This window comes from Equus caballus, chromosome 2, assembly GCF_041296265.1.
Source record: "Equus caballus isolate H_3958 breed thoroughbred chromosome 2, TB-T2T, whole genome shotgun sequence".
NCBI lineage: Eukaryota > Metazoa > Chordata > Mammalia > Perissodactyla > Equidae > Equus > Equus caballus.
In genome coordinates, this window is record NC_091685.1 from 8,342,686 (window position 1) to 8,368,500 (window position 25,815).

Below are 25,815 nucleotides of genomic sequence, written 5' to 3' on the forward strand. Positions count from 1 at the left end.
TTTGAATCTGTGAGGTCAGAATGGTATACAGGGAAAAGCAATGGAGCATTGCCTTGTTGTCTTTGCCGTTAAATCACTACCTGTTCTTGGGTAAGTCAGATCCCAGAGCAGTTTTAAAGAGCCTCTGAGATTAGTCCTTTATAGCCCTGAAGGTCTAATATGCCTTTTCTGATACAGAACTTTAATCTGATTTTTCTCAAAAGAATAGCTTTCGTAGTTGAAAGAAGTATCTGTAGGGGCTGGTGGTTTATAATGTTTAAAATAAGGAAATGAACGGAGGCAGTAAAAGATTCTGATACTACAAAAAATGTTAATGGAAAAGGGGGAAGAAATTCACTGTTGAGAATTGTGCTTTGGAAGAATCCACATGAGATATTATTGCACATTTTGTTTCTTTTAGGTGACAGGTTTGATTTCTTTATTGTGTCTGCTGAGACGGGCTATCTCTTTTGGTGACAGTTTTGACATTTTGGCACCACCTCGTGTTGACATTTTTTAATTTTAAAAAATGGTTAACTGATGACATTCATGTGAAATGTATTCATAGCTTTTTTTTAAAAAATTAATGTGGAATTTGAGGCCCAGCGAGGGCCTCTAATTTGGCTAAGTCATTTAGTGATAAAACTAGGATAATGCTTTTCATCCTAGTGATTATAACATTGCAACAATGTGCTGTATTCTGCTTGGAAATTATTAGTACAGCCCCACTATCCAATTTTCACTACACATTTTCCTCTCTAAAAGGAAATAATTGGAATGTATTAATTTTGTTTTTTTAATTTAATTTAAATCGCAGATTCCTTCCAAATGACCTTGAAAGAAAGTAGTAAATTATATAGACAGTGTGTTTGTTAAAATTTGGGAATCTGAAGGAAAATAAAAACAACTATATAAAATTATTTGTTTCTCAGGCATTTAAATGGCAGATAAAGTGCTTGTAAATCTGTTTTCACTTTATTGGAGTGTAGCAGACTAAACAGAATGACCTTTTGCCAATTATTTCTTTGTTGGGCGGGCCAAAATCCCTTTAGAGTAACTGCTGACTAAGATTTGAGGCAGGCTTTTTCCTTTGTTTTTTTTTAGCTTTCTTGTCACTAAAAACTGGAAAGTTCAAGATAAAAGTTGCTGTTAAAAACAAAAAAGCAAAGACAATTATTATGCTCAGTAACATTTAAAATATCCATATTAATCTATAAAATAAATTGTTAAATGAAATAATTTATGATTCATGTTAACATAAAACCACGTGAATGTAAAACACCATAATTTCCAATGTAAGGGTAGGCATTATCATGTAAAATAGACTTAATATGCCTAATAATGGCCAAATATGCTTTCATGAGCTACATCTCTAACTGGTTAGTTTTTTTGAAACTGTTCAAACCTGGGAAAACATTGGCATTTTTGTTGGCAAAAACTTTGTATGAGAAAGAAGAAATTATAAGAATTTCTGTTTCTGCCCTCAGATGAGTAACTGGTATGGTACCTGCTGTAAGCACCTAGAAGACTCGACAAAATGTATAAAACAGCTGTTTTTAGGTATTAGACAACAGGCAGCATAATAGGCCTGTGAGCTCTGAGAAAAGGGAAACAAAAAGGTGAACTTTGTAGTTGCCTCTGATTTCTGCCTGGAGGACATTTCTAGACCACCGTTCAGGGAAGGGGAACCCAAACAAGGCCTAATAGTCTTGCCAAAGTTGAGAAAAAGAGCTAGGAGATCCACGAGGCTGAGATGATTGGAATCTATAGGGCAGAGTATTAGAGAAAAGAGAGCTACAGAGAGAAAAACTACAGAAATCTGGATTATGCTCCCCTCAAATCTTCGGCTCAGTAGTGATCTGTGTAGCGTAGGGTAAGTCAAACAATTCCTTCAGCTCACAGGTAGGGTTAGGAAATTGTTAAATTCCTTCCAGCCAAAGGAAAGAGACTGTTGAACATGTGGGACAATTAGTATAGACTCCAGTGGAATATTTTCCATATTAGCAATTAAAACTGAGAAATTTTAAAAAATTATTAATTAATAACATAAGTGAACCCTTATTACATATTAACATAAATAGGATTCTTAATGAGAAATAACTAATTTATAGTCTTATTTGATATTCTAATTTGATACTGTACCAAAACTTGGCAAGTAAGTTTCTTAAAGATTAGTTGCATTGTAAAATCTGAAACCACATCAATGAAAGTTTAGTATTCTGTTATATTAAAATTCACTGAAATATCTTTACTTTCAATGCATGATTTTGTAATACGAAATCGTCATTTGGAAAATATTGGTTCATTAGTTCGCAGCTCAACCAAATGTTGAGACATTACATTATATGATGTCAATGAATCATATTTGTTAATATCACCACTCATCTCACAGGAAAATATTTTAAGTATTGAGAAGCTATCAGGCTTATAGTGGCATATACAAAATTTTCAAAATTAAATTTTAGTTTGAAGGCTCAAATTTCATCATTGACAAAAAATTTTGTCAGTTGTTTTCCCTAAATTGAGAGGTTTATTTTGTTCATTTTTGAGAAAATAGCAAATCTGAAGAACATAGTGTGCAGTTGTTTGTTCAAGTAAAAATGGTGTTCTGTGGAAAAAAAATCAGTTCATCTCACAACCCTAGCAAGTGCTTTTCTTCAAGACAACCATTGTTCTTTAGTATGTAGCAGAAATGCTGTAATGGGTACTTCCTGTTTCATCACACACAGTATTAAAAGCATCAAGATTTAATAAGTAATAATTTTTGTACTTCATGGCTTTTTTTTTTTTTAATGCAAGTATTTGGTGATGAAGAATAAATGACTACTAGATCAGTTTAGTACCACTACTTTGATTTGTGGTAATGCACCAGCAGTTTCTTAGCATTACTTTTGTAAAGTCAGTCTCAAGGAATCCCATGCATTGGTGAAGCATGCTTTTGAGAATTACTGCTCTAGATCCAGCCAAAAAAAAGGTTGTAAAGAAATCTTAAAAGGATCAATTTGATGTGCATGAGATTTAAGGGCCTGTCAATATAAACCTTTACACTTTTTAAAGGCAAACCACTAAATGCAGGCACTCATTAGTGTAATTTTCATAATGTCTGGCAATAAGTAAAAAACTACTAGATATAAGAAGTAGCAAAATGTGACTCACAACCTGAAGAAAAATTAGAAAATAAAAGTACATTTATAAGTGGGAAAAATAATGGAATTAGCAGGTGAGGACTTAAAAACAGCTATTATAAACATTCTTAAGGATTTAAAGGAAATCAGGAACTTAATGAGAAAAGAAATGAAAAGTATTGAAAAATAACCAAATGAAGATTCTAGAACTAAAATATAAGATCTGCAATAAAAAATTTACCCAAAATCATTTAACAGACTAGATACTGTTGAAGAAAAGATCAATGAATTTGAAGATTCAGCAATAAAAACAGTGCAAAGTGATGTACACACAGCAGAAATACAGGTTGAGGGGAGTGGAGAATGGAGCCTGAGTGACCTGTGAGGAAATATAAAGTGGTCTAATGTATCTGTGATTAGAATCTCTGAAATAGAAGGGCTAGTATAAAAGGGGAAATTTTAAAGAAATAATAGTGCAAAACTGCCCTAATGTGATGAAAACTATAAATTCATAGATCTAAGAAACTTAGTAACTCCAAGCAGGAGTAATTCAAAATTGCTGAAAATCAGTAGAAGAAAAAATTTCAAAGTAGCCAGACTTGAGGAAACAAAGACTCATTCCATGTAGGGAAAGAGAGATTTGAAAATAATGACCACAGACTTCTTATCAGAAGCAATACCAGCCAGGAGACAATTTGGGGATATTTTTAGGTGCTGAAGGAGTAAAATGTCAACCTGGAATGCTTTATTCAACAAAGATATCTTTCAGAAATGAAGGCTAAATAAAGATAATTTTTCACACAAACAAAAGCTCAAGAAAGGTTAAAAGATGTTCCTCAGGCTGAAAGAAAATGATAGTTGGATGGAAAATTAGAGTAACACAAATAAATGAAGAGCACCAGAAATGATAAATATTTGGATAAACTTGAAAATTTTTCTTATTTTTTAATTTCCTTAAGATAATTGACATTTTAAAGTAAAAGTAATAGCAATAGATTGTGGGGTTTATCAGTTATGTAGAAGTAAAGGTATGAAAATAATAACAGGAAAGGGGAATGTTGTAAGACAAGTCCTATATTATTTGAAGGTGGACTATGTTAAGTTAAAAATGCATACTGTAAATCCTAGAGCAATCACTAAAACAATGGAACACAGATAGTTGTTATTAAATCAAGGGTTGAAATGGGAAGGAGTACCTAAAAATGCTCAATAAATTCAAATGAAGGTGCAAAAAGATGATAAAAGAAATAAAAAATCAGGACAAATATAAAACCAAGAGTAAGACTTTATAGGTAATTACAATACATATAAATGACCTCAAATTCTTGTTAGAAAGTAGAGATTGTGAGACTGGATAAAAAAGGAAAACCGTTTGTATATGTACAAGAAACTCACTTTAAACATAAAGCATAAGATTGAAATATGTATATATAAGAAAATAATCAATATATAAATGTTATGTTAACATGATATTATATTGTGTTATTTGATGAAATAGACTTCTGGACAAGGAATATTATGAGGGCTAAATGGGGACATACCATGATGATGAAAATGTCAGATCATCATGAAGATGTTGTATTGTAAATGTGTACATATCTAATAACAGACTTTGAAGGTATGTGAAGCAAAAACTGATAGAACTGAAATGAGAAGTGGACAAATCTGCAATTATAATTAAAGAAGACAACATTCTTTTCTCATAGTAATGTTTAGAACAATAGACAGAAAATGTTAACACCATATCAACCAGTTTGATCTACTTGAAATGTATAAAATGCTTCTTTTAACCATAGGAAAATAAATGTTCTTTTCATATACAGTTGCTGCATTCATTAAGGTAGGAAATATGCTTGGTGATAAAGGTCACAAGCAGTTTAAAAATATGAGGTGTGATTTATGGCATTGGAATTAAAATAGAAATCAGAAGAAGCTGGAAAACCCTGATATATTTGGAAATTAAACAGCATATTTCTAAATAAACCATAGGTCAAAGAAGAAATCACAAACGAAACTAGAAAATATTTTAAACTGAATTATGATGGAAACAGTGCATATCAACATTTGTATGATGCTGACAAAGTGGTATTGAGAGGGAAATTTATGGTTCAAATGCTTAATTACAAAAGAAGAAAGTTCTAAAAGTAATGATCAAGGCTTCCATCTAAGAAATAGGAAAAATGTCCCCCACTCCCACCCCCCATTTTTACTTACGGGAACAGGCTTTACCTTTACTCCTAAAACAACTAAAAATAAAATACCCCAAAACTTAGAGGGAACAAGGTCAGGAATAGTGTCTGTGCCCTCCTGCTAGATTGGAAAACCTCATAATTCATGAGGCACTGGAAAGAGTACTCAGAAGGCTCTTGTCTCAGTAGTGGGGAATAATTAGCCCTAGATTGAATACTGCTCAGGTGGTACCAACTAACGTCTTAAAAATAAGACTTGAAAGCATTGAATTGTTTACAAGTGACTTAACTGTATTCCAGAACACAGCTCAAGAATAATGATAGGAATAAAAAATATTCAGCACCCATCAAGGTAAAATTCACAATGTCTGGCATCCAAATAAAAATTCCCAGGCGTATAAACATGCATAAAAACCTGGCCTGGGTGGCGCAGTGGTTAAATTCGCACATTCAACTTCGGTGGCCTGGGGTTCGTGGGTTCAGATCCTGGGTGTGGACATGGCACTGCTTGTCAAGCCATGCTGTGGTAGGCGCCCCACATATAAAGTAGAGGAAGATGGGCATGAAAGTTAGCTCAGGGCCAGTCTTCCTCAGCAAAAAGAGGAGGATTGGCAGCAGATGTTAGCTCAGAGCTAATCTTCCTCAAAAAAAAGGGGAGAAAGATTTAAAATCTTAAATCATTAAAAATGTAAAAGTGACCCAAATACCATCTCAGACCCCTCTGGTATGTCAGAGATGAAAGAAATACCAGATGAGATTAACAGAAGATTAGACATTAAAGAAGAAAAGATTAGTGAACTTGAAGACATCACAATAGAAAATACTTTGGAAAAGAGTTTTTCAGTTTCCTACAAAGATAAAAAAACACTGGCCATTCCTCTCCTAGGTATTTACCCAAGAGCAATGAAAGCATATGTCCATTAAAGACATGTACATTATTGTTCATAGAAATTTATTTATAATAGCCTCAAACTGTAGAAAACCCCAATGTTGATAAACCAGTGGATAGATGGATAAATTGTTGTATGTCCATACAATGGAATACTACTTAGTAATAAAAGAAATGGATTTTTGATCCATGCAAAATGTGGAAGAATCTCAGACAATTTATTTTGAACTGGATTTTAAAAGTGTGTTCTGCATTTCCATATTTGTAAAATTTTAGAAAATTCAAGCGAATCTATAGTCACAGAAATCAAATCAGTGATTCCCTGGGGATGAAGTGGGGGTAATGAGCAGGAAATACCCATGGGCATAAGAAAAATTTTCAGGGTGATTGTGATGATGTATTCACTGTTTGGATATATTGTCAATACTTATCAAATGGTAGATTTTAAATATGGGCAGTTATTTTATGTCATACTCAATAAAGCTATTAAGAAAACTTTTTAAAATTTATTTTATTGAGGTCCTAGTAGTTTATAACTGTGCAGTTTCAGTTGTACATTATTATTTGCAGTCACCATATATATGTTCCCCTTTACCCTTTATGCCCGCTCCCCAACTCCCTTCCCCTCTGGTAACCACTCATCTGTTCTCTTGTCCATATGTTTGTTTATTTTCCACATATGAGTGAAATCATGCAGTGTTTGTCTTTCTCTGTACCAAAGGCCCATCCAGGTTGTGGCAATTAGGATGATTTTGTCCTTTTTTATGGCTTAGTAGTATTCCATTGTATATGTATACCAAATCTTCTTTATCCATTCATGAGTTGATGGGCACTTAGGTTGCTTCTACTTCTTGGCTTTTGTGAATAATGCTGCAATGATCATAGGGGTGCATAAGTCTCTTTGAATTGTTGATTTTAAGTTCTTTGGATAAATACTGAGTGGTGGGATAGCTGGATTGTATGGTATTTCTATTTTGATTTTTTGAGAAATCTCTATACTGTTTTCAATAGTGGCTGCAGCTGTTTGCTCATTAGCAGTGTAGGAGGGTTGCCTTTTCTCCACATCCTCTTCAGCATTTCTTGGTTTTTTGTCTTGGTAAGTATAGCCATTCTAACAGGTGTAAGGTCATGTCTCGTAGTTTTGATTTGCATTTTCCTAATAATTAGTGATGATGAACATCTTTTCATGTGCCTATTGGCCATCTGTATATCTTTGGAAAATGTCCATTTCTATATTTGGAAAAATGTCTGTTCATATCCTCTGCCCATTTTTTGATTGGGTTGTTTGTATTTTGTTGTTGAGTTGTATGAGTTCTTTATATATTTTGGATGTACGATTTGCAAATATTTTCTCCCATTGAGTGAGTTGTCTTTTCATTTTGTTCCTAGTTTCCTTTCCCTTGCAGAAGCTCTTTAGTCTGATGAAGTCCCATTAGTTTATTTTTTCTTTTGTTTTCCTTGCCTGAGTAGACGTGGTATTCGAAAAGATCCTTCTAAGACCAATGTCAAAGAGTGTACTGCCTCTATTTTCTTCTAGGAGTTTTATGGTTTCATGTCTTACCTTCAAGTCTGTGATCCATTTTGAGTTAATTTTTGTGTGTGGCAAAAGATAATGGTTTACTTCCATTTTTTGCATGTGACTCTTTAGTTTTCTCAACACCATTTATTGAAGAGACTTTCCTTTCTCCATTGTATATTCTTGGCTCCTGTGTCGAAGATTAACTGTCCATAGATGTGTGATTTTATTTAAAGGCTTTCAATTCTCTTCCATTGATCTGGTTTTGTACCAATACCATGCTGTTTTGATTACCGTAGCTTTGTAATATATTTTGAAGTCAGGGATTGTGATGCCTCCAGCTTTGTTCTTTTTCCTCAGGATTACTTTAGCTATTTGGTATCTTTTGTTGCCCCATATGAATTTTTAGGATTGTTTCTTCTATAACAATGAAGGGTGTCATTGGGATTCCTATTGAGGTTGCTTTGAATCTGTAGATTGCTTTAGGTAGTATGGATATTTTAACTATGTATATTCTTCCAATCCATATGCATGGAATCTCTTTCCATCTCTTTGTCTTCTGTGATTTCTTCCAGTAATGTCTTAAGTTTTCATTGTATAGGTCCTTTACCTCCTTTGTTAAATTTGTTCCTAGATAGTTTATTCTTTTTGTTGCAATTGTAATTGGGATTGTATTCTTGAGTTCTCTTTGTGTTACTTCATTATTAGTGTATAGAAATGCACTGATTTTTTTAAGTTCATTTTGTACCCTGCAACTTTGCTGTGGTTGTTGATTATTTCTAATATTTTTCTGGTGTATTCTTTAGGGTTTTCTATATATAGAACCATGTCATCTGTAAACAGTGAGAGTTTCACTTCTTCCTTTCCAGTTTGCTTTTATTTTTTTTTTCTTGCCTAATTGCCCTCGCCAAAACTTTCAATACTATGTTGAATAAGAGTGGTGAGAATGGGCACCCTTGTCTTGTTCCTGTTCCCAGAGGGATAGCTTTCGGGTTTTCACCATTGAGTACGATGTTGGCTGTGGGTTTGTCATGTATAGCTGTTATTATGTGGAGGTACTTTCCTTCTCTACCCATTTTTTTGAGTGTTTTTAACATAAATGGATGTTGGATCTTGTCAGATGCTTTCTTTGCATCTATTGACATGATCATATGGTTTTTATTCCACAGTTTGTTAATGTGTTATATCACAGTGAATCATTTGCAGATATTTAACCATCTCTACATCCCTGGTATAAGTCCCACTTGATCATGGTGTATGATCCTCTTAATGCATTTCTGTATTCAATTTGCCAGCATTTTGTAGAGGATTTTTGCACCTATGTTCATCAGCAATACTGGCCTGTAAGTCTCCTTTTTTGTGTTGTCCTTCTCTGGGTTTTGGGTCAGGGTAATGTTGGCTTCATAGAATGAATTAGGAAATGTTCCATCTTCTTCAATATTTTGCAATAGTTTGAGAAGGGTAGGTGTTAAATCTTCTTTGAATGTTTGGTAGAATTCTCCAGAGAAGCCCTCTGGTCCTGGAATTTTATTTTTTGGGAGGTTTTTGATTACTGTTTCAATCTCTTTACGTGTGATTGGTCTATTTAGATGCTCTATATCATCTTGATTCAGTTTGGGAGGTTGTACGAGTCTAAGAATTTATCCTTTTCTTCTTGATTGTCCAATTTGTTGGCATAAAGTTCTTCATAGTACTCATAATCCTTTGTGTTTCTGCAGTATGTGTTGTAATTTCTCTTCTTTCAGTTGTAATTTTATTTATTTGAACCTTCTCTTTTTTTTTTTAATTAGTGAGGCTGATTAAAAGAATTTTTTAAAAACCCTGGGTGAAGGTTTATTGATTTTGTCTTCTCATAGAAGCAGCTATTAGTTTCATTGACCCTTTCTGTTGTTTTTTACTCTCTATTTCATTTATTTCTGCTCTAACTTTTGTTATTTCCCTCCTTCTGCTGACTTTCGGCTTAGTTGTTCTTTTTCTGGGTCTGTTAGGTGCAAATTAAGATTAAGTATTTGATATTTTTCATGTTTGTTATGGTCGGCCAGTATAGCTATGAATTCCCATCTTAGGACTTTAAAGCATCCCATATGAGTTGGTGTGATGTATTTTCATTTTCACTTGTCTCTGTATTTTTTTATTTCTCCCTTAATTTCCTCATTGATCCATTGATTGTTCAATAGCATGTTGTTTAGTCTCCACCTTTTTGTCACTTTTCTAGCTTTTTTCTTGTAGTTGGTTTCTAGTTTCCTAGCATTATGGTCAGAAAAGTTGCTTGATATGATTTCTATATCCTGAAATTTATTGAGGCTTGCCTTACTTCCCAACTTGTGTATATTTGAGAATGTTCCATGTACACTTGAGAAGAATGTATATTCTGCTGTTTTTGGATGGAGGAAATAGTAAATAATAATAAATGGAGGAAAAAATATTTGACAATATTTAATATCCATTTCATGTTTTTTTAAAAAATTAAGGTTGCAGCAAAGTAAGAATAGACAGAAACTTTGTCAACTTGATAAAGGACATTGCTGAAGAACATACCACTAATAGAATGTTTTATTATTAAAGATTAAATACTTCCCTCCTAAGATCAGAGCAATGCAAGGTCCACTTATAGCACGTCTGTTTGGCTCTTTATAGATGACACACAAATGGCCACTAAGGACTGGAAAAGATTCTCAGTGTCATTAATTATTATTAATAATCAGGGAATACAAATAGAGACCACAGTGAGACACCACTTCACACCCACTGGAATGATTAAAATTAAGAAGACAGAAAATTCTTATTGTTGGTAGTGATATGGAACAACTAGAACTTTGGTGGATTGCAAAATGGTACAATTGTTTTGGAAAACAGTTTTGCAGTTTTTTATAAAATTAATCATATATTTATAATCTAGCAATTCCATATTTAGGTATTTACTCAGGTGAAATCAACACATACGTTTACAAAAGTGTTTACACAGTAATGTTCATAACAGCTTTATTTGCAGTAGGGAAAACTAGAAACAACCCAAATGTTCATCAACTAGTGAATGGATAAACAAATTGTGCTATATCCATATGTATTTGTTATTTGTTGCTGTGTAACAAATTTCTAAAAATACAGTGGTTCAAAAAAGCAACATTTGTTCTCTCACTGTTTATGTGGGTCAAGCATCTTAGCTGCTCTCTTATGGACTTCAATCAATATGTCATCTCAAGGCTCAACTAAGGAAGGGCCCACTTCCTTGGATCACTGATAGGGTTGCTGGCAGGATTTGTTTCCATGTGGGCCATTGAAGTGGAGCCTCAGTTCCTACTTACTCTTGGTGGGAGGCTGCCCTCAGTTCCTTGCTGTGTCTGCCTCTACGTAGAACAGTTCGCAACAAGGCAGCTGGTTTCCTCAGACTGAGCGAGTAAGAGGGCAAGAGAGGGTGTGCTAGCAAGATGGAAGTCAGTCTTTTGTAACCTAACTCAGAAGTGACGTCCCATCACCATTATTGTATTCTCTTCTTCAGAAGTAACTTGGTACAGCCCACACCCAAGGTGGAGGGGATTACGAAGGGCATGAATACCACGAGCTAGGGAGCTTTGCAAGTCATTTCAGAAGCTGCCTGCTGCACCATATAATAGAATACTACTAAGCAATGAAAAGGAACTATTTATTGGTACACACAACAATATGGATGAATCTCAAAAACATTATGCAGAGCAAAAGAATCCAGACATAAAAGAGAACAGACAAAACTAATCTTTAGAGTGAGAAGGAGGATCAGTGGTTGGGGTGGGTGCAGGCTTTTGTTTCAAAGGGCTATCAGCAAACTTTTTGTGATATAGGAAGTGTTCTTTATCTTGAGTGTGCTCATGGTTATAATGGGGTATATATTTGTCAAAACTCATGAATGAATTTTATTATAGGTAAATCATAATCCAATTAAGTTTTTTTAAAGTATGCTGTTGGATTCAATGGACTATTCTTTATTTCTTTTTTTTAATCTTTTTTCCTAGTTTTATTGAGATGTAATTGATATAAAATAGTGTGTAAGATTAAGGTTATAGTGTAATGACTTACATATATTGTGAAATGATTACCACAATAAGTTTAGTTAACATTCATCATCTCATATAGATTAAAAAAAAGGAAAAAAAAAATGTCTTTTTCCCTGTGATGAGAACTCTTAGGATTTACTCTATTAACAGCTTCCAAATATACCATACAGCAGTGTTAACTATAGTCATCATGTTATACGTTATATCCCCAGTACGTATTTACCACTTTCATCCAATTTCCCTACCCCCGACTCCCTTCCTCTGATTACCACAAATCTGATCCCTTTTTCAATGAGCTTGCTTTTGCTTTTTAAGATTACACATGTAGATGAGATACACAGTATTTGATTTTCTGTCTGACTTCTTTCTCTTAGCATGATGCCCTTAGGGTCCATCCATGTTGTTGCACATAGCAAGATTTCCTTCTTTTTTATAGCTGAATAATATTCCGTTGTGTGTGTGTATATATATACTGCATTTTCTTTATCCGTTTACTTATCAATTTGGTTGATAGATGTTGTTTTGGCTATTGTAGATAATGCTGCTATGAATTTGGCAGTGCATTCTCTCTGCGACATAGTATTTCTATTTCCTTCACATATATTCTCAGAAGTGGAATTGCTGGATCTTTTGGTAGTTCTGTTGTCGTTTTGGGGAGGACCCTCCGTACTGTTTTCTGTAGTGGCTATACCAATTTACAATCACACCAGCAGTGCACAAGGATTCCCTTTTCTCTACATACTCTCCAGCATTTGTTGTCTCTTGTCTTTTTGATGATAATCATTCTGTAAGGTGATTCTCATTGTGGTTTTGATTTGAATTTTCCTAATGATTAGTGATGTTGAGCACGTTTTCATGTACCTGTTGGCCATTTGTATATCTTCTTTGGAAAAATGTCTATTCGAGTCCTTTGCCCATTTTTAAGTTGGAGTATTTGTTTTTTTACTATTGAATTGTATAAGTTCTTTTTATATTTTGGATATTAACCCCTTATCAGATGCATGGTTTGCAAATTCAATCAGCTGTTCTTGATGACAGCTGCATGTCTTCACAATTTACGAGGTAGCATTTGGGGTTACTATAGTGTCAGTGCCATCTTGTGTTAAGATCTTTGGAGTTAGGCAGACCCAGATATGAATACTGGTTCTGAAACTTGCTGCATTCTAGCACTTCACTGCCATAAATTATTTTGGATATCATTGAAACAATAACTCCTGTTTATTGAGAAGCCCTACTGACCAGGTACTACACTAGACACTTATGTGTATATTACCTTAATGTAACTCAAAATAATCAACATTTTTTGAGTCCCTTGTGTGTATTGGACACATACTAATACAAAATATTTTTCCATGCCCTATGTCATTTATTACAGCAACTCAGTGATGTTTTGGGTTATCATCCACATTTTACAAAAGGAGAAACTGAGACGAACAGAGAATAATTTTTAAAATATGAAGAACTCAAGTTGCTGTCATGGTTCTGGTTTCGTTTTCTGTTCTTCTCTACCTGTGGAATAAAAGACTGATTGTTTTATGTGTTACCCAAGCTTGCTGCAAAGAGTAACTGGGACTTTAACTTAAAATCTCTTTTTGTTTTTCTTTTAAGAAACTTCTTTTAGCTTATGAATACTGAGTGCCTCCAACAGACTAAGTAGGAGGTGTCAGGTGAAGATAAGTTTCTAAGAGGAAGCACTGGGCAGACTTGCAAGAGCATAAGTCCAGTTCCCGTCAAGTACAGCCCTAGAAATAGGAACCTTAGTCACAAACGAAAAGGCATCGTTTAGATGTATTTGTTATAAAAAGTATGGCTCATCTTTCTACCATTTCCGTAAACAGAACAACTTTTTGTCTATAGTGACATTTTTTAAGGTCAAAGTTGATAAAAGTTTGTGCTTCTAAAATATAATGTTGAACCAGAATTCTTTTTATGATGTTTAATCACTATCCAAAGCACCCAGCTAGGAATTTTCTTTAGGAAAGTAAAAAAAATATCACTAAGGCCATGAGGGGTTTGATTGTAGCATTGCTTACTTAGGCAGCTGTGTTTCCCTGGAACTTGTGTGGCATTATCTTTTTTTCCCCCTTCTTTTCCTTTATCAGCACAGAATTATTTTTCCTCTTTTAATATGGAACATAATTACTTTCTTCAGTATTCAGTTACTTATAAATGGACTTGAATTGTGCTAATCTAAAATTATAGACTAGCACCAACCTAATAAAAGCAAATATATGAAATTTTCATACATGCTGATTCAGCAATCAGTGTAATATACTGTAGTAACAGAAATTAGCTGAATGATTTATAAGTAGACTTGATTCCTAAAAAATAATTTGTGGATCACTGGGAAAATTGTGATTCCTCACTGTTTCTCATTAGCATCATGTTCATTTTTACCTTTTTACCCTTTAGTCTTTTATCTTCACTGAGTAGAATGTTCTTACCTTTGGTTTGGCTCTCCTTCACAACCAACTGTACTTCAAGCTGGGTTTAAGTCTCATCTCTTTCACAAAGCCTTCTCTGACTCTTTGATCCAACACAATGTTTTTCTTTTCTGATATTCTGTTGCTTTTCTCTTTAGCGCAATTTAAATCGTCTTCTAGGTTATATATGTTGGCTTTATTTTTCAACTACTTTCATGGATGTTATCTCCTTTTATGCTTGGACCCTAGAGGTAGATAAGATAAGCAATCTTACTTCCCATTTTATGGATGCAAAAACTAAGAATAGATGAATTATTTCCTTTCTTCTGGATAAGGCTTAAACCCAAATTTTCATTCTAAAATCTGCTTTCTCTATACTATAATGCCTCTGGTTTTGTACTTTACTGCTCCTACGATATACTGAGCACATATAGATATTGTCAGTTGATTGGTTTAAAATAGATTATTTCTGTTCAGATCCCCAATCACTGATACCTATTTCTTTTGAAAAGCTGTGCAATTAATTAACTAATTGTGGAGTTTCCATCATAGTTAATGTTGAAGCCTGAGTTCTTCAAAGGGGCAACATGTTGTTTGATCAAGATTTGAATTTTAGACTACTGAAATTTTTCTTGTTCATTCCTTAGACAAATGTCATTGACTGTGCACCATGTGCCTAATAGTAATGCTAGCTCTGGATATGGCCAAATGTTGTTTGCATTATTTTGTTAGTAATATTCGGTCTCTTCTTATTTATACAGGAGAGATTAAACAGATTCTAGAAAATGAACTTCAAATACCTGTGTCTAAAATGCTGTTAAAAGGCTGGAAGACTGGAGATGTGGAAGACAGTGTGAGTTTCTTAATTGCCTAGAAATAAAAGAAAATTACATTATGTAATTGACTAAATGATATATAAAAACTGGTTTTTATTAATGTTGTTACATATGACAGAAGTAGATTTGGTAATACTAACTTAGTTTAAGGAATCAGCAAACAATGTTTTTCAAGCTAAAGCATTTTCATGGAAAACCAACAACAATTTTAAATGAGTTAGGTATGTAAGTGAAAACACTATATGGCATATTTTTTCTCTTTCTAACTATTTTATAGGAGTTAGTTTGGCACTCTTTTTGAGAGATTTTACCTTTTCCTCAAACCTCATAGGGTGTTGATAAGTGCTCTGGAATAATAGTTTACTGAACGATTACTTATTGGCCTAAAAAAGTCGTATACAGTGTATACATTTATACCAAGTATTGTTTATGGGACAAAGATAATAGGAAATTTTTTAAACTTGGAAAATTTAATTGATAAGAATATTTATTTCTTTGTTCACTTAGATAGTGGCAGGTACATGGAATGAATTTTATTTTAAGAATTTGCACAAAGTTTTGCAACTTTAAGGGTAGTCGTTGCCATTCCAAGGACCCAGTAGCGGCTTCTGGTATAAACTATTTCACACCCCTTTTCTTTTCATGGCAGAGGGAGTGGGGAAGGAGGGAAAGAAATGAGTTAACTCTAAAATTTTAAGTGTTTGAGGTGGAAACAATTATCATATCTTTTCCCACCAGTTACTGAGTCAGTATTTCAATATCCAGGAGTAAACTTAGAATCTTCCACTTTCGCTTTAGTTCTTCTTTGTCAACGGCTTCTGGTAGACATTGTGCTTATAAACATCTATGTGTGGGTTCATTTGATAAATGGAAATGTTCCGGTTATGTCAATAAGATATTTACAGGAATTTTAGGTTGGCAAGATATTTGCAGATTTAGCTGCCAGTTAGTGATGTGCTATATTAGGTATCAGCAAACTTTTTCTGTATAGAACCAGGTAGTAACATTTTAGGCTTTATGGGCCATACAGTCTCTGTTGTAGCTACTCAATTCTGCTGTCATAGCATGAAAGCAGCAATAGACAATATGTGAAAGAGTGAGCATGACTATGTTCCAGTAAATCTTCACTTATGGACACAAATTTTAATTTTATATAATTTTACATATCATGAAATACTCTTCTTTTGACTTTTTTCCATGGTTCAATGCTAAAAATGTAAAACCGTTCTTAACTCATAGGGCATACAAAAATAAGCAGTAGGCTGGATTTGTCCCATGGGCCATAGTTTGCTGACCCCTCGTGCTGTATGGCTGTTCTAATAGAAACATGGATTGAAAAATAAAAAGAAGTGCTAAATGAGTGAATCAACAACCTTGGCAGAAGTGAAACATCAAAATGCGTTAGTTTACATAGCTATGTCATTTATTCATTCATTTATTGAAAAACCTGTGGATATGAATCAGTCTTGCATGGTGTTTTCAGTAGTTTGTTAAGAGAAAGGCGATCATTTTTTTAAATATTCTTAAAGCTATGTGTTCTAATATTTGAACATAGTCTTTGTTACCAGTAATATTTCAGTTACTTATTTCTATGTACTCTTCCCTAGGTGATTCTGCTATTCCTATGCCATTAATTTTCTGATTGTTACCAAATTTATGTTTCCAGGTTATACTTCTGTGAATTCACATATCCAAATTGGTAGTTCACTTTTGTACTTGCATACCTTATTGGCATTTTTAACTTAAATGTTAACTTAAATGTTTAAAATAGAACTCTTGATTTTTCTTCCCCTGCCATTTCTCCACCAGTCTTTCCTAATAAATGTAAACACTATATAGCCACTGATAAATCCAAAAATATGGGCATCAATCTTTTCCCATTTCAAACATCACCTAATCCTTTGGTAAATCCTACGGATTCTATCTTCAAAATCTATCTCAACCATGGCCACTTTTTAGTATTTTTGTTGTACTACCTACTCCAGGCCATTGACATCTCGTGCCTGGATCAGTGTGATAGCTTCATCTTTGTTTTCCCCAATTCCTTTCTTGGGTTCTTCCAATGCATTCTCCACACAGCAGCCAGAGTGATCTTTAAAAGACATAAATCGAATTATGTCACTCTCCTGTTAAAACATAGCTTTTTATTGCACTTTGAATAAAATTCAAGCTATTCACCATGGTTTAAAGGGCATTGTATTATTTACCCTCTATTTACTTCTGCAACCACATCTTCAGCCTTTCTTACCTCACTCTCCATGCTGCAGCCATAGAAACCTCCTTTTAATTTTTCTAATGGGTTCAAGCTCCTTACATCTTTACCTGACAGATGCTATGTAACTGCCTGGAATGCTTTCCCCCAGTTTTTCACACGGGTGGCTTTTTTTCATCCTTCAAGTCTCAGCTTAAATGTTACTTTCTGTAATAGGCCTCTGTATAAAAGTTGGCTCATCCCAGCATTCTCCATCACAGTGCTGTGGATAGAGGGGCCTTATCTGTTTCTTTCACCATTGTATATCAAATGCCTAGTATAAGAGGCATCAAATAAGGGTTTGAGAAATGAATAAATGAATTAAAGAAAGTATTCATTTATTTAATCATGCCATATGTGATTTGAGAGGGAAAATTTATTGGAAAATCTTTGGATGATGGCATGGCAAAAGGACAGTAATGATTTGACCAAGTGGTAAGACTAAGCATTTATCAGTAATCCACAAAGTAAAATAATGAAAGATTAAAAGGTAAAAATAACTTACCTATGTGTATGTGCATGTGTTTTGTTTATTTGCATGTTAACTCTATAGAAGTAACACAAATCAGTTTCAAAAGGACTTACACATATTTGACAAAGATTCAGAACTTCAAGGTCTCCTGGTAGATTGTGAAGTTACAAGTAATTGCCTACTACAGTGTTTTTTTCAAATCGTGAGTCACAAACCATTTGAAGGCTGTGAAGTTACTTGAGTGGGTTATAGCCAACATTTTTTTAAAAAGGAAAGAAATAGAATAGAAGATATCAGAATGCATTGAAAATAATAAGGGTGAGTATTTTTTTTTTTATTTAACACATAACTAATGCAAGTCAAGAGTTAAGTCCCAGTGCCCTTGGAGTAAGAATAGGACCTCTCATGGAGGGGTCAAGAATGAGTTCCTCATGTTCTGTGCCTGGCTAAGGTCAGCCCTCCCCAGGTGTCCCTACTTCCATCTGCAGGGTTAAGAGGGATTCCTAGACATTCACTCACCTTACTTTCCAACACTTTCTGCCTTGACATTGTTGTTTGCTTTGATTCAGCCAGGACTAATTTTATTATACCTTTTCCTACTGTTTATGTCAGTCACTGCAAGCAGTCTAAGATTCCCACATCACCCCTTGTTCAAATGTCCGTAGTCCCCGCACAGCTCATTTCTGTCTCTATCCTTTTTCCCCTTCAGTGTCTGAAACCTTTTTGCTATGCCCTGTGGAACTAATTCATCACTAGCAAAATTCCTTCTTTCGTCAGCCTCTTCCCTGCACATTCCCTTTACCATCTTCCTGTGCTACAATCTGTCTTCCTGAGGACATTGTTTCTGTGTACCTTCTCAATGTTCATTGCTTTTCTCTAGCAGCCATCATTACCATTGGACTAACTGGTAAAAATGTGTGTCCTCATTGTTCCTCATTCCCACTTGCAGACCTTTTTCAGTCCTTTCTCTCTAAAAATCTTGAGCTTTGACTTTCATGTCAAAAGATATCACCTGCTCGTCGAAGTCATCTCCCCTCGGTTCGTGATGATTTTTAGTTCCTAGTTTATAATTGCTCTCTATCGTAATTCTTAGTAATTTAAATATCTTTGTGAATGATTCTTCTAATTCCTTGGCTTCTTAGTTCCTTGAACTTCTTTCCTACAAAGATCTTTATTTTCACCCTATGTCAGCCATGTCTTCCCAGGGTCTTATCATTGTAATTATGACAGTTGTCAAATCTTAATTTCAGGCTTTCATTTTCTGCTCACCATCTCTCAGCTTTCTACCTCACTTCCTTTAGTGTCCTAACAACAAGAATCCCTCAGCCCTATTCACACCTCCAATCCATTGTCTCTACCATCTTTTCATGATCATTACCTCTTTCATATCCTCTCTTCCTTCCTTAGAGTGGGTTAAATCCCATGGTCAGTCATTATGATCACTTTCTTGCATTGCTTCATGGATCTTGCTAGACAAAAATCCTTCCCTTGAGTAAATTCAGCTCTGTCTATTCTGTACCTCACAACTAAATGTGGCTGGAGACAAACAAAATCATGCTGACTGGTCTATCTTTAAATTCATGACCATAATGTTGTTAGAAAATCAAAGTATGTTTACCTGGTTTATCCATACTCTCCTGCATGGTTATTTTCTACTTAACCTCCTCAGACCTTTAAAGTACCTCTCCTCCATTCTCCCTCTCAGCTGGTGACTTTGCTTCCTATTTTGTTTCACTGATGAAATAAAGGCAATCACAAGAGAATTTCCACAAGCTCCCAGCTTGTTCTCTGTTTACTTACCTGCATCTTACACACATACTCTCCTTTTTCTCCCATTACTCTAGATGGCCTGTCCAATCTCCTGTCTAAAACCAAACCTCTGTGTTTGCTTTGGATTACATTCTCTATCCCCTCTGGCCTATTCAAGGACTTCTCTCTAATTCTTCCCTGTCTTTCCTACATCATCAGTATTTTGCTCTGGTAGAGCATTACCATTAACATTCAAACATGATGTTATTTCTTCTTTCTCTTGATCCCACCTCCCCTTCCAGAAATTGCTCCTTTTCTCTAGTCCCCTTGATAACAAAACTTCCCCCAAAGAGTTGTCTATATTTGTTGTCTCTAATTCCTTTCCTACCATTTCTCTTGAGCTCAATCTAAGCAGGGAACTGCTAATACTCTTGTCAAAGTCATCAATGACCACATTACTAAATTCACTGGTGATCTTACCAGTGTCATGGCTTTTAAGTGTCATCTGTATGCACTGTCAATTTTATATCTCTAATTTATTTCTATACCTCAGACCTGTTCCCTCAATTCCAGATTGATGTATCCAGCTGCTTTTACTTGTCTCCTGCACTTGAATGTCTAATACACATTTCATACTTAATGTGTCCAAAATGGAAGTCCTCATCTGTAGTCTTCCCCATTTCAGTTGATGGCAACTTCATTCTTCTAATTCTTGAGTCTAAAGTCTTTAGGGTCATCATTGACTCCTTTCTGTTGTAACACATAGCAGTTTGTCAGGAAGTCTTTCTGGTGCTGTCTTCAAAATGTATTCAAAATTCAGCTATTTCGCACTACTTCTGCTACCATCACACGGGTATAATCCATCATCAGCTTTAGATTAGTATATTTTATTAGCCTCCTGTATGCTTCTGCCCTCCTCTGTCAGCCCCTTTCCCATCCATTTTCAACACAGCTGACAAAGTGATCTTTTAAAAGCGTGAATCTAATCATGTCACCCCAATAGCTTCCCCTCTCATTCAGAGTAAAAGTCAAAGCCCTTACGTTAGCCTAAAGGGCTGAACCACATATCCTGCCCCTCCCATCACTATTACTTCTCTGACCTATGTCCTACCAGTGGTCATTTGGCTTCAGTTATGTTGGACTTCTTGTTGTTCATTAAGCATTTTGCACTGGCTGTTCCATTTGCCTGAAATACTCTTTTTCTGTATATTCTCATGATTTGTGTCCTCACTACTTTTAAGTCTTTGCTCAAATGTCACATTCTCCAAGTGAGAACCATCCTGATCACTCAGTTTAAAATTACATGACTCTCCAACCCTAATTTTTTCACCACCCCACCTGCTTTATGTTTAGTCAAAAAAATTATTGCTTTCTAATATTCAACTAAAAGGTTACTTATTTTATTTATTCCTACTAAAATGTAAGCTCCATAAAATCAGGGCTTTTAGACCATTCTGTTCACTGCTGTACCCTGAGTATTTAGAATAGTCTTGGCAGAGAGTTGGTGCCTCAGTAAATATCTGTTGAATAAATATGTATGTCCTGGGTTATGATGTAAAGATGTAAAAATGTGTTTCTTAGTGTGTATTGCTGTCAAAAAAAAAAGGTTTGAAATGTGTTAGCAAGTAGTTGCCATCAAGTTGGGAGTTTGAAAGCTACGTAGGAGTTTTATGGCAAGGAAATTTAGTGAAATTTGTATGGTTATCAAGATAGTAGGTCAGATATCGCCCAAGAGTAGTTTATTCACCCCAGACAGAATGCTTACCCCAAAAATTCTCTGGAGTAAGAGTTAAGTGACCTAAGTAGCACTTAACTAGAGGCCTCATTCAAGTCATTTCACCTCTCAGGCTGCAGCGTCTCATGTGTAAAGTCATTGGATTGAGGTGCTCTCTATGATCTTTTCCAGGTCTGATGATCTCTGAAAAGCTACATTGCTAATTTTTTGCTATAATGATCCTGAAATGAAGTGCATATTAGTTGCACGAATATATTTCTTCAATGAAGAAATTAATGAATCTCAACTGTGTTCTTATGTTTTTATGTCTCTTCATGAGGCAAAGAATTTGCATTTTAATATGCATATTTATGCTAATTTATGATATATATGGGAGAAACAAGGTTATTTGAATTTAATAGTTCTTCTGCATTACCCTGTTTACGAAATTGTCAAAAGATAAAAAGTCAAACTACAATATTGATAATCTTTCAAGAACCATAGGAAAAAAATCAACAGTCGATTTTTTTGTTTTTATGTCTTCTTTTTCAGACGGTCTTAAAATCGCTACACTTGCCAAAAAACAACAGTCTTTATGTCCTTACACCAGACTTGCCACCACCATCATCATCTAGTCATGCTGGGTAAGCTGTTTACTTTTCCTGGGAATCTGAAATGAAAAGTTTAAGTTGTTTTAAGCTGTTGTATAAACATCAAAATCAAATCAAATCAAAATCTTGTTGAGACTTTAGCTTACTAACAACTATTAACTATATAAAATTTCAAATTATTTGGTTTGGATAGTTTATTTGTTTGATTTTAGTGGTGTAATTTTTTTCCAAAGGTAATCTTTATCAAAACTTCATTTTGTAAAAAAGTAGTCAAAATGGGCACTTTTTTGTTTGAAGGGGAAGGACTAGAGTTGGAGGAAAGAGAATGAATGGCTGGAACTCCAGCCTCTGCCATGGCTAAAGAAGACTAATTTCCTTTGAGGAAAATTCACTGGGCTCTGGAGAATACAGCTTGAAAAACACTGATATAAAATTTTTATTAAGATATTCTCTCTATTTGGGGGCCGGCCCCGTAGCCGAGTGGTTAAGTTCACACGCTCTGCTGCAGGCGGCCCAGTGTTTCGTTGGTTCGAATCCTGGGCACGGACATGGCACTGCTCATCAAACCACGCTGAGGCAGTGTCCCACATACCACAACTAGAAGGACCCACAACGAAGAATATACAACTATGTACCGGGGGGCTTTGGGGAGAAAAAGGAAAAAAATAAAATCATCTTTAAACAAACAAAAGATAGTCCCTCTATTTGGAATAGAGGATCTCATTCTTTTTGTAGTTTTCACAGTAAAACTCAGTACATTTATAGAATGATCAAATGATTTTAATATTATATATTGTTATTGCTAGGTGAAGCAAACTGATATAAAGTAATTATGCTAGTAATAGAGTAATAATTTTTTTGAATATAGTGTCATTCCAGAACTATGTTAAAGTTATTTTCAGATTTTCACAATTTTTGTGCAAGTTTTCTTCGTTTTTAATACAGCTCTTTGATTTTGTGTGGTAGAGACCTGTGTCCCTAAACTTTGAATATTGTTAAACTTCTCCCCAGCCCCCCCCCCACCACCTACCAGATTTTTAAAAATTATGTAATGAAAGGAAAAAAATTCCTGTTTTTCTCTACCACACTGCTCATAGAACACTTCTGGCCATCAAATGTGTGGATATTTTTTCCCACACCGGGCAATTCTTCAACAGCTGGATGTTCTACAATTTAAATTCTGATACCATCTACCTGGAAATAGCATTAGATCCCATAGGTTCAGGATCAGTCTCACAAGACTGCCCCCACATCAGACACCAATTTCAAGTTCAGGTTGTTACTTGTGCTTCTGACCAACTGGTGCTAAATTGGACATTCCCACAACCTCCTTCTTGGATTCGATAATTTGTTAGAGTGGCTCACAGAACTCAGAAAAGTGCTCTACTTACTATCGTCAATTTATTACTAAGCATATTTTAAAGGATATAAATGAAGAGCCAGATGAAGAGATCCATAGGGCGAGATCCAGAAGGGTCTTGAGCACAGGAACTTCTGTGCCTGTAAAGTTTGGGGTGTGCCGTGCTCCTAGTACATGGATTCTTTCTTGTTCTCCTACAGAAGCTCTCCAAAACCCTCCAGCCAGGACTTTTTTATGGAGGCTTCATTACAAACATGATTGATTAAATCATTGTCTATTAGTGATTAACTCAATCTCCAACCCTTCTGTCTTGCCAAGAGGTTGGGGGGGGAATGGGATGCAGGTATCTGGAAGTTCCAACCCTCTAATCGCGTGGTTGTTTCCCCTGGTAACTAGCCCCCATCCTGAGGGGTTTTCCAAAAGTCACCTCATTAGCAAACTCAGATGTACTTGAATGGGACTTGTTATGAATAACAAAAGATTCCTTCCCCCTTTCATCTTTATCACTTAGAAAATTTCAGGGGTTTTAGGAGCTCTCTGGGGAAGAAAACCAAATATATATATCTTTTATTGTTGTTGTTGTTGAAGAAGATTCACCCTGAAATAACATGTGTTGCCAATCTTCCTCTTTTTGCTTGAGGAAGATTCACCCTGACCTAACATCTGGGCCAATCTTCCTCTATTTTGTATGTGGGTCCCTGCCACATCATGGCCGCCAATGAGGGGTATAGGTCCAAGCCAGGGAACTGAATCCCAGGCTGCCGAAGCAAAGCACGCTGAACTTAACCATTAGGCCATGGAGCCAGCTCTCTCTCTCTACTTTTTTGGTTAATGTTCTTGAAAACCTTTTGTTTTGTTTTATTTTACTTGTTAATTTTATTGAGGTGATACTGGCTTTTAACTGTGCAAATATCAGGTGTACGTTATTATATGTCAGTTTCTCTGTAGACTGCATTGGGTTCGCCACCAATAGTCTAGTCTTTATCCATCACCATACGTATGTGCCCCTTTACCCCTTTTGTCCTCCGCCCACCCCATTTTCCTCTGATAATCACTAATCTCTTTTCCTTATCTATGTGTTTGTTTATCTTTCACATGAGTGAAATCATACTGTATTTGTTTTTCTCTATCTGACTTACTTCACATAGCATAATACCCTCAAGGTACATCCATTTTGTCGCAAATGGGACGATTTTGTCTTTTTTTTTATGGCTGGGTAGTATTCCATCATATATATATACCACATCTTCTTAATCCATTCATCCATTCATGGGCACTTGAGTTGCTTCCACGTCTTGGCTATTGTGAATAATGCTGTGGTGAACATAGGGGTGCATAAATCTCTTTGAATTGTTGATTTCATGTTCTTTGGATAAATACCCAGTAGAGGGATAGCTGGGTCATATGTTATTTCTATTTTTAACTTTTTTGGGAAATCTCTGTACTGTTCTCCATAGTGGCTGCACCAGTTTGCATTCCCACCAGCAGTGTATAAGGGTTCCCTTTTCTCCACATCCTCTCCAACACTTATTTCTTGTCTTGTTAATTATAGGCATTCTGATGAGTGTGAGGTGATATCTCATTATAGTTTTGATTTTCATTTTCCTAATAATTAGTGAGGTTGAACATCTTTGTGTTTGCCTCTTGGCCATCTGTATATCTTCCTTTGAAAAATGTCTCTTCATATCCTCTGCCCATTTTTTTGATCAGGTTGTTCATTTTTTTGTTCTTGAGCTGTAGGAGTTCTTTATATGTTTCGGAAATTAACCCCTTGTCAGACATGTGATTTGCAAATATTTTCTCACAGTTGGTGGATTGTCTTTGTGTTTTGTTGATGGTTTCCTTTGCTGTGCAGAAGCTTTCAAATCTGATGTAGTCCCATTTATTTATTTTTTCTTTTGTTTCCCTTGCCTGAGTAGACATGGTATTCGAAAAGATGCTGCTAAGACCCATGTCAAAGAGCGTACTGCCTGTATTTTCTTTTAAGAGTTTGATGGTTTCAGGTCTCACATTCAAGTCTTTAGTCCAGTTGGAGTTAATTTTTGTGTATGATGTAAGATAATAGTCTACTTTCATTCTTTTGCATGTGGCTGTCCAGTTTTCCCAACACCATTTATTGAAGAGACTTTCCTTTCTTCATTGTATATTCTTGGTCTTGAGTCAAAGATTAGCTGTCAGTGGATGTGTGGTTTTATTTCTGGGCTCTCAATTCTGTTCCATTGATCTCTGTGTCTGTTTTTTCTGCCAGTATGATGCTGTTTTGATTACCATAGCTTTGTGTAATATATTCTGACGTCAGGGATTGTGATGCCTCCAGCTTTGTTTTTTTTCCTCAGGATTGCTTTAGCTATTTGGGGTCTTTTGTTGCCCCATATGAATTTTAGGATTCTTTGTTCTATTTCCATGAAGAATGTCATTGGGATTCTGATTGGGATTGCATTGAATTTGTAGATTGCTTTAGGTAGTATGGATATATTAACTGTGTTTATTCTTCCAATCCATATGCACGGAATCTCTTTCCATCTCTTTATGTCTTCTGTGATTTCTTTCAATAACGTCTTATAGTTTTCATTGTATAGGTCTTTCACCTCCTTGGTTAAATTTATTCCTAGACGTTTTGTTCTTTTTGTTGTGATTGTAATTAGGATTGAGTTCTTGAGTTCTCTTTGT

At 35.1% G+C, this 25,815-nt stretch overlaps 1 protein-coding gene across 7 annotated transcripts in view; it reads left to right on the forward strand.

The window, feature by feature from the left end:
- FAF1 (Fas associated factor 1) overlaps positions 1–25,815 on the forward strand; it is a 472,901-nt gene that overhangs the window by 178,706 nt on the left and 268,380 nt on the right. For all 7 annotated transcript variants that reach the window (XM_005607066.4, XM_070260008.1, XM_070260010.1 and 4 more), the window contains 2 exons: positions 14,914–15,005; positions 21,727–21,818. In XM_005607066.4, the coding sequence (XP_005607123.1) occupies positions 14,914–15,005; positions 21,727–21,818 (184 nt within the window). The remainder of the gene's footprint in view (positions 1–14,913; positions 15,006–21,726; positions 21,819–25,815) is intronic.